The 16,072-nt window shown below is 37.2% G+C and overlaps 1 protein-coding gene across 3 annotated transcripts in view; it reads right to left on the bottom strand.

The window, feature by feature from the left end:
• The window catches only part of DENND1A (DENN domain containing 1A), a 405,649-nt gene that overhangs the window by 285,107 nt on the left and 104,470 nt on the right, over positions 1-16,072 (bottom strand). For all 3 annotated transcript variants that reach the window (XM_087822901.1, XM_016210953.2, XM_087822900.1), the window contains one exon: positions 1,011-1,060. In XM_087822901.1, coding sequence (XP_087679027.1) covers positions 1,011-1,060 — 50 coding nt within the window. The remainder of the gene's footprint in view (positions 1-1,010; positions 1,061-16,072) is intronic.

The following is a 16,072-nucleotide window of genomic DNA, read 5'->3' on the forward strand; positions in this document are numbered from 1 at the left end:
TATTACTTACAATGAAATTTTCTAAACTTCTCTATCACTTAAAGTGAAATTTTTAAGATGTAACATTTGTATGGTCTCATACTTCAATTTTCTATTAAGAGAAAATCACAAACAGCAATCAAGTGGACAAGTGATTGCAAAAAACTGCTTAAAGTGTAATGAAAACACAATAGACATTTCTTGAAAATAAGATTAAGATGAGTTTTGTCACTTTATTAATTTGTGTATGTTACTACATTATAGTTTTATAAGAGAAAAAGCTCTTCTAAAATTATTTTTAAAATAAGCCACTTAAAAAATGCTTATTTTAAAAATAAGCCATTAACCATGGCTCATTTTTTTTAAAAACCCTTAGACTATTTTAATTATCTTCGAGTTCTAATATTCATACCTCTCCAAGAAATAGTTCATCGTAATGCAAATACTAAAGAAATGTCTATATAATTCTGTATTTAGTCTAAAAATCTATAGGAAATGCATAGTTCCTTAGAGATACCATTCTTAGCCACCTAAACAAAATGCAAGACTCAGTTTAGCAGCATATCTTTTAAATAGCAGAACACATTTTAAAAAGATAGGTCTTTGCTTATTTAAATTTTAAGTTGAAATCTAGGAAAAAGTCTATATAATACTCATAAGGCCATGGAGTCACATATTACTCAATATTACTTGGTAAAGTCAAATATATTCATATTTAAATAAAAATTAAATACCACTGGATTAAAACCCTACCATTCTTAATCATGGTTTGAGTCTGATAACCAAAATCAAAAATTTAATGCCATGCAAACTACATCTCACAAACAAACCAATGCAAAGCTCTAAGCTTTAAACTTTTTGACGGTGTCAATAAAATCCCCAGGAAAGGAGACTACTGCAACTCTCCTTGGAACATAGGCGTTTTAAATCATGGTTAAGCAGACAGAATGTTAAGAATGGTATGGTTTTTATTTTCCATAGCAGGTTTATTGATGCTTTTTTTCTAGTAAAGTTTGAAAATCTGACACTACCTGTCCACATAGAAGGGGAAACAAAACTTGGTCAAAGTCTGTAGAACTTCCTGTGGAGAGAAAGAGAGATAATTTATACATCCAATGGGACCAATAAATCTAACATTAGCCATGGCACACAATCTAGCAACTTTACCCTAAAGAAAGAGGAGACAGATGAAGAAATATGGGCTTTATCAATTACATGGGAGGAGTACCAGGCAGTCAATCATGAGAAATAATAAACATGATCAAACTTCATTAAAAATGAAAAATTAATCAAGAATCACACATGGGCAAGCAGCAGGAGCCATGCAGGAAAGCTCTGAAGGGAGGGAGGCGGTTGGGTTGCTGAGTGTTAACACCCCTCCAGGGACCATCTCCAGCCTGACCATATGGATCAGAGTGAATAGCACCGAGCCACATGGGTTTGGCCTGGCAGGGCCGCTGTTGCTGGCACCGTTTTTGCCTGTTACCTAGGAACAGAGGGGGCCGGGATTAGACAACGCTTCTCAACATCAATAGGCCCAAGCACAAGCAGAATAGAAAGCCAACTTGAAGATAATTGTCCCTGAACATTGTCAACTACATTTTTTAGAGTGCAAAACTTCATTTTCTTACTATATAAAGAAGTTGCGATTTCTGGCATAATTTTGTAACCAAACCGTGACAATTTTAAGTACATACCAATTTTAGTTAAATGTTATCATAATTGGACACACTTACCTGCTTGTAATTTGTAAAAATCCAAAACAAACTACCAGTTTCAACATCATTTAACAAACATGTAGGTACATAAAACCAAGCACGTTATTCAGGGGAAGTATACAAAAAGCAGAGTGACATTTCAAAGACTTATTCATAAAAGAGAAGCTTCTTATATTAAGCAAAGCACACTACTGTATGAGACACAATACACAATGGGGTGTGACTTTTCCCAATGGACACATTTCATGTATATAGCATCTATACACATAGCAAAACATATATACAAAAGTAATTAATTATTACTTCCTTCATAGAATTTTCTCTAGCTTGTCTTAATTTAACTGCAGACTCAGACTGCCCACAGTTGGTGCTTAAGTTCACTGACCAATGTTATAAATTTAAAAAAAGTATTTCTTTCATGCATTTGATTTGCTTTTTAACTATTCAAAATCCCAACTCTGAGACAAAATGAAGAACACATTTTTCAGTCATTGAAAAGCTGGTTCAAATTAAAACAAACTTGCCCACTGCAAATCCTAATCCAAGTGATAAATTAAAGATCAGTTTACAAATGTAGCGCTTTTCTAACCAATAATAATGAATTATCAATGCTAACTGGATTGATGCTTCTCGCTTCATTTATTTTTAAAACCAGTTCTATCATTTAAGAAATAAACCACATCAATCTAATAACCCACTCAATGAAGCAGAAAGCACATTGACTGGCTCTGCCAGAGTATATTCCGCCTACATAATTCAATTGAGCATATCCTATTTTTTAATATCTTGGACTGGGACTACATACATCATAGCACTGTTAAGGCATGCCGCGGAAGAGTAAAGGATAGGAAACCAAAATGAAACAAGCGGATAAGGGTACCTCAGCACAGTCTAAGAGGCATTGTTGACACATCAGTTAATTTCATAGTGTGTCATTCAAACGTCCTTAGGTATTGTTTAAAACTCCTATTTAACTAACTGGCAACTGCTAATGAAGACTCAGAAGAACAAGAGCAACTTCTCAGCGCAGAACGTTATTCTCAGGCAAATACTGGAAAAGAGATGACATAAAACATTCTTTTTAACGTCTACAGTTTCAATTATAAAATATTCTATAACCCACATACACAAAAGTCACATGATTTATATGCCAAAAAAAAATTCCTTACATATTTCCTTTCACTTCAGGTTTCAAACACCACAGAACATCTCTTGACTCAGTGCACGTGCCAAGCATTCTTTAAAGCTCAGTACTAATGCTCCCTCATTGCCACGACCAGCTACAAAGACAGTTATCCTTTACTCCTCAAAAGTTACAGGTGCAGAAGTGCTCCTCTACTCTATGCTGGAGCTGAGCTGCCAAAAGGCCTCAAGATTTTTGAAAGAAAGGACCCCCATGGCTACGAGAAAGCATTGTGCTCTATAGCAGATTCAAAGGAATCTAATATGCCCAACTTATTACTCACTACAATAGAAACTACTTACCGCTTTCTAATGTCAAGCGTAATAACCAACCGTGAACTTGTCTGCCAGATAATGTTAGAACAAATATCAAAATACCAAATGTAGGCTGAGTATAACCCACCTCCCAAGAGCTTTCCTTTTTACCCAAGAAGGCAGTGATAAGTCTAATTAAGCAGTGGGGTGGGGAGCGGAGGAAGGGAATATAGGCAAATGGAGGCCCGTATTTGTGTTACAATATGTTTCCTCATGTTTGTGATATTACAAGAGCTTGACATTCCAATTTCAGTCAAACGAGGCCGTGGTGGCTGTCAGCAGAGAAAACAAAAATGAGCATCTACTCTGTGTCAGGAGTATCACACGGCACCTCAATCGAAACTGAAAAACCCACTTCTTGGGTTTGGAAGGGAAGAACTAGAGGACGGAGGAAAAAACAAGCAATGTTTCTTGTAAATGGAAACTGCTGAAGTGAACAAAGTTTTTAATACTGATGTTTTCTCTGTATATAAACATTTAACTACCTTATCCTCTTTTTCCAAAGAAAAACACAATTACTTGAATATGAAAAGTACCACTCTCCAAAAGAGGGGACTTTAAAACCCTGATTTAAACATATTTTGAGCATTATATTTATACAAGTGTGTCCTTCAGCACTGGCTTTACTGAGAAAACAGTCATTAACCAGTTATTCCAACCCCTCTTTCTCTCTAGAACCAGTGTCTTTGGCTAGGCAACCTCCTTTGCAGATGGTAATTTTCCTGTTTCTCCCCCCTTTCTCTTGCCTACACAAGCACTTTCAGAGGACCTCAACTACTGCTACATAAATCGGATCTTGGAGATGCAGAGCAGCTGATGAAATGTAAATGACCTCATTGCTAAGGCAGGGGGTGGGGAAGATTCTGCCAGTTCTCCAGATCAATTCCCAAGTTTATATTTTCACAAATTTTTTTATGTACAGTTTGATTTTTTAACATTTTAATGAGCAAAAAGATGAATCTATAGTAGCCAGTCACCACAGTTAAAGTGCAGGGCATGAACTAGATCCCAGGAGGGAACCAGTCCACCATGTCACCACTGGCTTTAGGACATTCGCCACCTGGTTCCATGTCCCCAGGTTCCAACTCTTTTCATAATCAAAACACTGCTGACATTATAAACCCCAGACGGGTTTTCTAAAATCCCTCCCAATCAATATATCCAACACATAACTTATTGGAGACAACACTGAGCTCATTGATTAAGGTGAGTTCAGTAGCAAAGTTTTCAAAATAAATGAGACAAGAAAACAGCATCCAACCCCTTTGTGTCAGCAGACAATTTATGAAATAGGCAATTTCCAAAAGGGCTTTTCTTCCTAACAAAATATTCGATACCTCATGTGGGAAGAAGTAAGAGCAGAGGGGGCAGGGGGAAGGTGGATGGCAGGCAGTCGCACAAACCTTTCAGTGATGCATATATTAAATAGCAGATTGCACAGGGTAGTAGAAAAGCAATGTCTACAAAGCTCTGCCCACAAGGAGATACTAAGCCTCAGACTATGAACCAAAATATGAAATCAACACACCAAACACTGGATTCACTTGCAAATGAAAATCAGAAATGAACTCAAGATTCATATCCATCTTTTTTGGATTCATTTCACCCAATTTGAATTCTCACCCAGTCAAAAGACCCATCAAGGGAACTTACTCCAATCTGGAGAAAGTAAATTGTGTCATGCTGAAATGGGACCATTCTCTTAAAAACCTGGGAAAGCTTTAAAAATGCATAGTATTATTCATCATAGAATCCTATCTGAAAGCAAAACTTCAAATACTAAATTTGGTGTAGCTGACTGGGGTTATCAGAAAGCTAAACCAATTCACCCTGAGTTTGGGGTGCAGGGTAGGGAGGGTGTGAGAGATCCTGCAACAGCCATCAGTTCAGATGTCAAACACTGTTTTCATTGCTTCACTGAAATCCATAAACAAAAATTAGTTGTATTTGGCAGATGAAAACAACTGACAGACACAGACATATACACCCCACAGATAAATGCCATCTGAAAGACAAAGTGCAGGCTGATTATAATGTCCACTGGGGTTACAGGATACTGGGAGATGGAGCATGTTCTCAATAGTTCAGAAGGAAAGAGAAAATGTGTGCAGGAAAACATTTAAATAGAGAAAAGAGAAGGTTTGAATAAGTGAATGGATCTTAAAATATGTAAAGCTACAATCGGTCTCTTTGTAGCTTGCTGAAAGCTAGTACAGCAGTGGATAATTTACCTTTGTCCAAAGAGAGAGTGAAGGAGAGGCGGGGAGACAGTGGGAGAACAGTTCCTGAGTTTCCTACACCTAATTTATTTGTTCATTTCAAAATGTAGATGTGTGATGAAAAGATCAGTGGAGCTCAAATTCCTAAAATACTCTATTTCTGTGCTTAGACATTTTTTAATAGCATGAGGGAAATGCTGACCCTCTAAGTCCTGCAATTGAGATCAGTGCAACTGACTTGAAAGAAAAGCCTTTGATTGATGATCTTAAAACTCAAGTTGAAAGTTAAAAACAGAACACACACAAAATCAAAACATACAAAAAGCTAACAAAATTTCAACTTTAAACCATTTCAAGTTAAAGCCAGGGACTCCAAGTGAAAGCTACCAGAGGTTTTAACGCTGAAGATTAAGAAGGGTAAAATAGAATGGTAGGAAGTTCCTAGAAGCTTAATTAGCACCAAGTTCAAGAATGTTGATCAGAAATGTTCTGAGTATGAAAACAGGAAATACAATTTTTCTCCTTCCCTATGTACGTCAAATTAAATCCAAGATCCATACTATAGTTACAACCAAACTTCTTTTTCTGTTTCAGTGACAAAAGCTTTGAATAAGGGATTTTACAAAAAGGCCTTTCAACACCCGAACATAAAAGCTGGGTCAAATTTCTAACAACACTGCCCAAGTGCTAGAGTCTGCTTCCTTTCTTTGGTATATTTCAATATTTACTCCCAGTTTACTTTTTATAAACTAGTTAATTTTGAGTAGTGCACACATTACAATTATGCTAATTTGTATAGCACTTAATATGCACAGAGATAAAATTACAATAAAATATAGGGCATCATATTCTATAACATATGTCATATAGACTTTATATCTAAATTACCAAGGATATTAAGTACAAAGGTGAAAAGCAGAACAGCCATCTCTAAATGTGCTTTTATGTGTAAATCTTCATGACCTTTGAAGTCCCAAGTAAAAATATCTTTTAAAGAAAGACATTTTCAAAAAAATAATCTTACAAAAATTTTCAGTTTAACAAGGCACATTCTTTTTAGTATCCTTTCCTTTCTTCAAAAAAAAAAAGTACTTAAGACAAAAATGTTCCCAAATTAAGTATCATATAAAATCCTTTATTCTAAGATTTCATTTTATTAACTTTAAACCTTACAGCAAAAGGATTGAAAATGAGAGAGCTATATTTATAAGGTCAATGTTAAACACCAATAAACTTCTTGACACTTGTTTCAAACACTTCCAAAACGAACAAGTGATTTGCTTAGAATCTCTTACAATTAGCATTCAATGCCATCAGTAACAGAATTCCTTGGACTTAATATTATTACTCTAAAATATTTTGCCTTGCTCATTTCCTTAAACATTTTAAGTCCTACTTTCTGCACATTTATGTTATCAATGTATCCAAAAAGAAGAGAGGTTAGGGGATGGGAGAGGGAGACTACAAGTCAGCACATACCGAAGGAAGAGGGTCCCAATAGTAAAACTGCAAACATGGTTTCACTAGAGAACCAACTTGCCCTGAGGAAGACAGCATTTAAAAAAAAGAGCACTGATAGAAATAGTATTTTGTAAGCATATTAAAAGCTGTCAGCTTTTAAATATTTTAAATGCACACAAAAATGTGCACAGATGGGCAACTTTTCTGCTCACATTAGTCTAAAAATTTTTTTTCATTATCAAGCTCAAAGTCCTTGAATTTTTTAAACTTAATTGTGCCTCTATTTCTTAGAATTCACACCCCAAGGCCAAAGCTTTCCTGCCACCAGTCCTTCAAATCTGACTTGGACATTACACAGGAGGAGGCTCCAAGCCTCCCTGAGGTCTCACTCCTTTTACAACACACGAAAAAGCATTCGATAATGGGCCCGTGTTGAATTCACTGCTCTCCACGTCTCCTCCTGGGACACAAGCCTAGCAGATGTGATAAAAACTGTGTCAGAGAAGTGGCTCTAGTTTGTGCCTTAATGACAACTTAAACCTCTAAACCAATACAACCAAAGGACTAACAGAACTGGCTGTTGCCTCTCTCTCCTGCCAATCTTCGAATATCTCTGAACTAAATTAGCACCTCTACCCACAACATCCCCTGCCACCCCACAAAATCCATTCTAATTTTAAAAGATAAATGAATTCAGCAAATGTGTCGGCAGCAAGAGAGAGAGAGAAAGAAAGAGACTGTGTGCGTGCGTGTGCGTGTGTGTGTGTGTGTGTGTCCCCGACCGTCCTATAATTAAGCCCTAACACCACATATTTCATGTAGTTTATATTTTCTCAAGGTATGACTGTGCATTCAGATGGCTTAAAGAACTGCCTGGTATATATTCCCTCTGATCACCACCCTAGTAACCATACTAATACCTATAACTGGTAGAGTTATAGTTTCCAAAAGGTGATTCAAGGTATAAAAAATCATTTTTAAATATGTTCAACCATAGGAAAGAAAAGTAACATTCTGAGTTATTGAAACATTCTAATTATTAAAATTTATACAGGAGAATTGTTTAAACCGTGGGTGGTTATATTTTAAACTTGTAAGAACTCTTTGTCTTATCTAATGATATGGTACCAAAAACTATTTAAATGAGTACTTCTGATAACATTTTCTAAATTCTATAATTCAGCCTTCAGATGATAGGCCCTTTTACCCAGTGTCTTGAAAGCCTACTCACTCACAATTGCATACCCACTTAATCAGCAATCATTGTTCTGGGATGCAGGACTTCGTTGTCAAGACAAGCACCAAAACCTTAAAAAAAATTTTTCAGAACTGGCATAAGAAAAAAGTGATCTTTGTCAGACAAGGACAAATTTATGCAAATCTTTTATAAACATTCACAAACATTTATTTAGCTTTTGAAATGTTGGCCTCATTTGAGAGCATGAAAATGAGGGGGAAGTAGGAAAACGCAAAGGACAGCTTAGAAGCTGGCACACTACATAAATATTCAGAAGGAAGATTATAGGATTCATGTTAGGCTGTCTTAGGCTTCTCCAAAGTCCACACAGAATAGCAAAGAACAAAACTAACGAGAAGTACAGCAGATGTTAGACAATGCATCAGCCTCTTTTCCTCTCTCACTTGGCTATACTTGGACGCTTTTATATTTTCTTTCAATATGGTTAGGTCATTCAAGGATTCTCCTATAGACTCTGTATTGTGGCTACAGATCTATAAGCTGGAGGTCTGTCAGCTTTCCAAAAGTTTCCAATGAAAAGGCATTATGCAAATTCTACCTCTCTTACCCTCTTTCAGGAGGGAAAAAAAGCCTCCAGTATGCAGTCATCGGAGTATTGGAAGCCCCAGCCTTCATTTCTGTATAGCTGTGTTTGCCTCAGGGCCACGCTGCTTGTTTTGACAGTGGATCCCCCTAGATAGTTGGGATTAGTCGGGCTTGTTTAGATAAACTTGAAATCAAGGCCTTCTCTAGGTAGACAGCTAGATGTAGCTACCGAGTTTCCAGCTGCCTCCCCCTTTCATCCCCAAACAACTGGAGATTCACTGTAGCTATCACAGCCACAGGCTATGTCACATACATAAGTACAAAATTAAAGGCTGCTAAAAGAAGCCTTTGTAAGTCTTAGTGCTAAAATAAGGAATCTGTACTGCTTGGTTTATACAAATTATTCAAGCACTACCAGTATGGAACTGAAATCATCAGTTAACAAGGCATATTAATCAAGGTTCCCAGCTTCTTTGGATAGACAGGATCATAGTCTGATAATATACCTAACCTTCTGCTTCTTAGCTCTTGAATGAGAGAGTAATCGCTTAAAATGTTGAAAGGGAAATAATAGGCTTTATTTATCCAGTGGCAGGGGATGTCAGACACCGTCAACAAACACTGTGAGTAGAATATGAAAATCGGAATGTAAATATCAAATCCGCTTTTGAGAGAGAATTATTTAGCAATCAATTAGACAGGGCCTCACTCAACAGTCATCTCTAATTACAGAACTATTTCAAATCAACTTTTATTTCCCACAAGTTGCAGATTCTGATAGAATGATATCAGGAGGATTTAAGAACTGATGAAATTTATATTCGGAACAGAATGATGACATCTCATTACAAAGAGAGAAGGCAGGTGATATGAAACACATTAAAATTTTTTAAAAATATATACAATTCAAATCGTTTTCTAAATCTAATATTCAAGGATTTTACAACTTTTGCAACTGGAAAATGTCTCTTCAGAGGGCCAACAAAATGCAAACAAAGAAAATAATTCAATTCCACGTATGTGTTTTATTCTACTTTACATAGCTTGCTCCAACATGTAGATGGCTAGTGTTTACCTGGGGCTGCCTGGGATAAACTAGACACAACAATGGCACTGGAACAGGTTTAAACATTTTCCAGAACTGTACTGTGAGACACCAGACAGTACAGAAGACCTTCCACCCCTCTGACCAAACTGTCGGGTCACACAAGGCAATTTTCATCAAGTTCACATATCGCCAACAAAAATGTGTTCTCATAATTCAACAGCTAGGTCACTGTTTAAAAGAAAAGCCTTACCCGGCCAGGCGTGGCTCAGCGATTGAGCATCGGCCTAGGATCCAGGCGATCAGGGTTCAATTCCCGGTCAGGGCACATGCCCGGGTTGCGGGCTCTATCAATGACTCTCTCATCATTGATGTTTCTACCTCTCTCTCTCCCTCTCCTTTCCTCTCTCTGAAATCAATAAAGATATATATTTTTAAAAATTAAAATTAAAAAAAGAAAAGAAAAGCCTTACGATATGCGAGACAACCTGAAACTGCAGTCATCAATTTCAGGTTTTCCTATGAAATGTTTGGTTCGTTTCATGTACAACTTACAAACTAAAGAAGGAGTCAGCAAATTTTTTCTTTAAGGGCCAGATGGTAAATATTTTAGGTTTTGCAGGACACTTAACGGTCTCTGTCACAGATTCTTCTGTGGGTTTCTTTTATTCTGTTTTTACAACTCTTCAAAAAAGGTAAAAGCCATCCTAGCTCGTAGGCCACACAGAAGCCAGCCCCAAGCAGGATTTGGGCAGCTAGCTGCAGTACGCCAGCCCCTGAACTAGAGTGTCAAGGAGTGCGGTCACATAACACAGTCCAAGCAAACTCACCAACCCCCAGCACTCAAATTTAGAACTACCTGAAAGGTTAAATGCCATTCATGTTGGTTCTCTGGTAATCCAACAACTCACACATGATTATTGATAAATGGCCAAGTGTTTCCTGCACACAAACATGCTCTCTCTTTTTTGGAAAAAAATATTTAAAATACAAAAAAATACAAAGAATTAAAAATAAAACATTTGCACAACTCAGAATTCACAACTGCTTCGTGGCATGGCCTCTTTAGAGAAACAATCCTTCTTATAACAATAGTTTCACCACTGAAAACTATTAAAGTTTATGTAAGTGTAATATTAGTTATGTCTGCCAAAAGTTTACCATTTATGCCTATAAGAATTATGTATAGAATTTAAAGAATCTAATTATGTAATACGTTTTTTCTGATTCAACCTGTATTTTGTCATAGCTCAATGATCATCTGCTCTCTGGAGGGGTTAAGTGACAAGGGGAAGGGCACTGACAAAGCAGCTAGTATGTACCACGACCTATGCCAGAAGTCTCCATCTGTTCAATGAGCCTACAGTAGCCTTCTGTAGAGATTACCACTCTCTTATTCATGAACTGAACCTTGAAAGCTGAGTAAAATTAGTTTCAGGTAGAATGGTGATGTAACTTGCCTAACTGGAAATAGGCAGTGACTGGAAAAGCTAGATTCAAACCCAAGTTCATCTATCCTCGGAGTTCAAGCTCTTCCCACAATCCTCAGCTTGCTGCTTTGCTGAATACAAATGAGATGTTCAAGAGAGAGGTTCTCATTCTTGGACCCTATTTGATCAGGATTCTGTCTCCTCTGTTACACTCATAACGCTGAAACTGTGCAGTGGTAGCCCTCCATGCTGAATGAAGCTTTCCCACTGCAGCAGCGGAGTGGAAAATGTGTGTTGTTGTGTCAAGGCTCTTAGGTGAGGGAGACAGTACATGCCGCTTGCCAAGCACATCCTGGTTATGCTCATTCTCTCTGAGCGATCGTGGTGCTGAGCCCCATCTCACTCTCGAAGTGCCCTGGACTGGATACTATCTATGGTCATCAGAGTCCTAGAGAGAGGAAAAACCCTGGCTTGTCTGGAGGATATTGAAATAACAAATAGCTGCTCCATCTGCCTCGTGATGGAAAATTGGGGAAGGGGGGTAGTGGTCTTAGAAGAGTTAGTTTTTATTACTTGACTCCAGGCTCTTTATCCACATCAAGGACTTATTTTTTTTTCTATGAGATGATGCAATACCAAACATCATCAACTACGTGAAAGTAGCAAAGTTTTCTCTCTGCTTCATTTTCCTTATGCTATGTCAAAAACAGATTTTTTTATTGAACTAGACTAATTCAGGTATTGTGTATACATCATGCCAACTTCTCACAATTCTACAAAATTAGTATTACTTTCTTATTTTACAGATGAACAAAAATGAGGCTGAAAAAAAGTAAAGCCTTTGCCCTAAGTGACATTTCCAAAGCCAAATCTCACGGAACATGGGGATACTTGCCTTCTACTTTTCTTTGAGCCAAACACACACACACACACACACACACACACACACACGCACTTAAAAATTTTAGGGTGGATTATATTTGTTATGAAATAAGTAAGACGTGAATAATGAAAAGTATTTTAGCCATTAAATTTGTTTATTATAAAAGAAAACATTTTTAAAAATTCAGAAATATTTCTCAATTTATCAGGAGTTTAGTTCTCCAGAAAAGATAAGCATCTGGCAGGTTGGAAAAGTTCTCTGATAATAATAACATTCTCAACAATTTACAATTTATACTTCTAAAACTAGATGTTACTAAAGAGGCATCATGTTTGAAATACATTCGAATACAAGAATCTTAAATGCCACTAGTTAAGCCTCTGCTAGGTAAGATGGGGTTTAATAAGTGTATGTTTTCATTTGTCCCATCTCATTCAAATTCTGAGCCCAAAGATCACAGTGTGACACTATTTAGTCGTTTCTTATTACATATCAAATACTGAGTCTACTAACATCCGTGCACAATACCAAGTACTTTAGACGTGGACCTGAAGCAGGCGAGAACCCCCGACTTCCCGCCTGGGGAGGAAGGCACGGAGCGGGCACCGCGAGAGTGCAGTCAGGCGTTCCGGGTGTCCTGACGGAGTCCAGGGAAAGGCCAGGTGCTGCCAGGTCTACCTGGGGATTGAAAGGCTTCAGAGGTGGTGACAGTTCAGCTGACTTTGAGAAATGAGTCTAGTTGGTATTTACTAGACAAGCAGGCTAGATAATAATATTCTAGGAATAAGGGCAATGTGAAACATAACATATTTCATAAGGTCGATATATAAGTAAATGACCTTTGATCAGTTCAATTTTCTTTAAAAGACCACCTTAATTCTTTTATAAATACCTTTTCATTTCTACCTACCAACCCCACTTGCTCTACACACACACACACACACACACACACACACACACACACACACACACACACACACACACACACACACACACACTAAGCCACAGTCTGGGCTTGTGTTATATCACATTTGAAATAGGAAACTGACGAAAGTTAGACAGTTTAAAATTATGGTAGCCAGAGGAATCTTAACACTATTGCATATAAGTATTTTTTAAATGAAAGCTAACATAATGCAAAGTACTATATGCAACCAAAAGGTCTAATTTACAAGGATAGTGGGACCTGTTACTAAGTTTCTGAGGTTTTGAACACAGAAGTCTCAATATACAGATTTCAGGTTTCAAAACTGAAATAAAATAAAAATAATTAGCTATCTGAAACCCCCTTCATCACCATTTAAAGAGTTGCCACATTTCCGGTACATTCAGAATGTAAACACTAAGGCGCTGTTTCTGATTCTCGTTCTTCATCTTCACTTGACAAGTACTCCCCCTACCTTTGTGACTTCTCTAAGTTTTTTCTGAAACAGCGTAGGCTTACAAAGGAAAGGTTTTCCAGAATTCTTCCTAGTGTCAGCCTGAAATTCTGTAAGTAAAGATTATGACACATAACCCTAAAACCTAACAAAACCAGGTTACCCTACCACCTTAGATCCACCCCTAAAAATAGTAGGCACTATATAATTATTAGTTATTATTAGATACTAGGTATTATTTTGAGCACTCTGCACATTTCAAACCACTTAACCCTTATAACAATCCTCTGAGGTTTTTACTATGATTATCTCTAGTTTACAGGTGAGGAAATGAAATCCCAAAGAGGTAAACCCCAGTAAATGATAGAGCTGGGATTCAAGCCCAAGCAGTCTGGCTCTGAAGTCCATGCTCTTAATCACTACTGCCGTGCCTCGGCACTCTCCTTCTGGAACCTGAACTCCTTAAGCAATCATGTCTGTGTATTACATACTTCATATTCATAATTATTCGCTGGCCCCTGACTTATCCTGGCTGCTAAGAAGAACCTCTAACACTGACTACAGTCATTCTTATACTTGAAGGAGTTCACAGATTGACAGACAGACAAAACGAGGCAAGGTTCCAAATGCTCTCCAAGTGCTGAGGAGAGAGTGACTAATTCAGTCAGGGCAAGTTTAACGGAGGAAGTGATACAAGCAAGGCATTTAATGCTGAACTGAACCAAAGCAGAATGGGGAGTAGGTAGGATGAAGAAGGCATTAAAACCATAAAAACAACATGAGCGAAAATACAGAGGTGGGGAAAAACAAACCATGCTGGGAAATGGTGAGGCATTCTGTCTGGTTATAAAGGGAAACGGCAGAAAACCAGGCTGGAGGTTGGGTCAAAGTCAGATTGCGATGGTCCTTAAATCCAAGTTAAGAAATTTGGAGATGTTGAAGGAGCCAAGGAACCATCAAGAATTTTGACTAAAGAGAAATGGTTGATGACAGGATTTGATTTAGGTTTTAGAAAGATATCTCTGGCCACCTTATGAAAGGTAGTGATTAAAAGATCACTGGGTTGTAGGCTATTAGGAAGAGTCCAGAGGAGAGAAACTGACAGCATGAATGCAGAGGGATAGAGCAGAACAGGACTGACTAGGAAGCAATTAGGAGGAATAATGAACAGGAGGGATAAAGAACTCAATGACTGCAGACTTGTAGGTACATCCCAACCAGCAACAGAGACTGATTATATGAGGCTCAAGTTAACACTCAGATTACCAGTCTCAATAGCAACCACACTCTACTTAGTTACAATAATTCAGTAACTCACCGGGAACAAGACCATCCAGTAGTATTCACAAATGTCTAAAATTTGGTAGGGCTTTTGGGGAGCCAGAATAAAACCAGGAGAATACTTCTAGTAAGAATGTGAGGACTGCAAAATTATCATTTCCTGGAGTCAGATTCAAGTAAGTAATGTAATAGTACAATATGGCTGTATAGCTTGGTGTGTGCTTTCAGAAAAAAATAGCTCAAAAAGAATTTAATGAGTCCCTTCCGTATAACTGTAAAATCTGGTGAATGACCAAATTAGGAAGAAATCTTTGATTTAAAAGAAGAGCCTTAAATCAGAACATGTATCAATTTTTTAATTGAGTTTGCCTAAATGTTTAAGGTTTTGAAATATAGTTTCATTAAGAAGTCAGTCCAGAATGTTCCATGTACACAGGAGAAGAATGGAACATTCTCAAGAACAGACCATATGCTGGGTCGCAAAACAAGCCTCAACAAATTTAAGAAGACTGAAATCATACCAAGCATATTCTCTGACCACAATGCTTTGAAATTAGAAAAGGAAGTATAAAACCCACAAATACGTGGAGATTAAACAACATAACTACTCAAAAATGACTGGGTCAAAGAAGAAATAAAAGATGAGATCAAAAGATATGTAGAAACAAATGAGAATGACTATACGAAATTCCAAAACTTCTGGGATGCAGTGAAAGCAGTAATAAGAGGGATGTTTATATCATCACTGGCCTATCTCAGGAAACAAGAAATCCCAAGTAAACAACCTAACATCACATCGTAAGAACTAGAAAAAGAACAAAAGCGGCCCTAAGTCAACAGAAGAAAGGGAATCATAAAAATTAGAGCAGAATTGAATGAAATAGAGAAAAAAAGAATATACAAAAAATTAATGCAACAAAGATCTGGTTCTTTGAAAACATTAATAAAATTGAAAAACCATGGGTATACCCACTAAGGAAAAAAGAGAGACTCATAAACAAAAATAAGAAATTAAAAGGAAGTTACCATAGACATCACAGATATACAAAGGATCATACTAGAATAGTGTGAAAGACTATATGTCACCAAATTCAATAGCCTAGAAGAAATGGCTAACTTCCTAGAAATATATAACCTTCCTAGACTGAATCAAGAACAACTGTAAAAACTAAGTAGACTGATAAATGGTGAGGAAATTGAAACAACCATCAAAAACCTCAAAAAAAATGAAAGTCCAGGACCAGATGGCCTCATTAGTGTATTCTACCAAACATTCAAAGATGACTTGATACCTATCCTTCTCAAATGCTTCGAAACAATTAAAGGAGAGGCAATACATAGCCCTGATACCAAAACCTGATGAGGATAACACACAAAAAAATAAAACTACATACCAA

Source organism: Miniopterus natalensis, chromosome 12 (assembly GCF_054644295.1).
Source record: "Miniopterus natalensis isolate mMinNat1 chromosome 12, mMinNat1.hap1, whole genome shotgun sequence".
Classification (NCBI taxonomy): Eukaryota; Metazoa; Chordata; class Mammalia; order Chiroptera; family Miniopteridae; genus Miniopterus; species Miniopterus natalensis.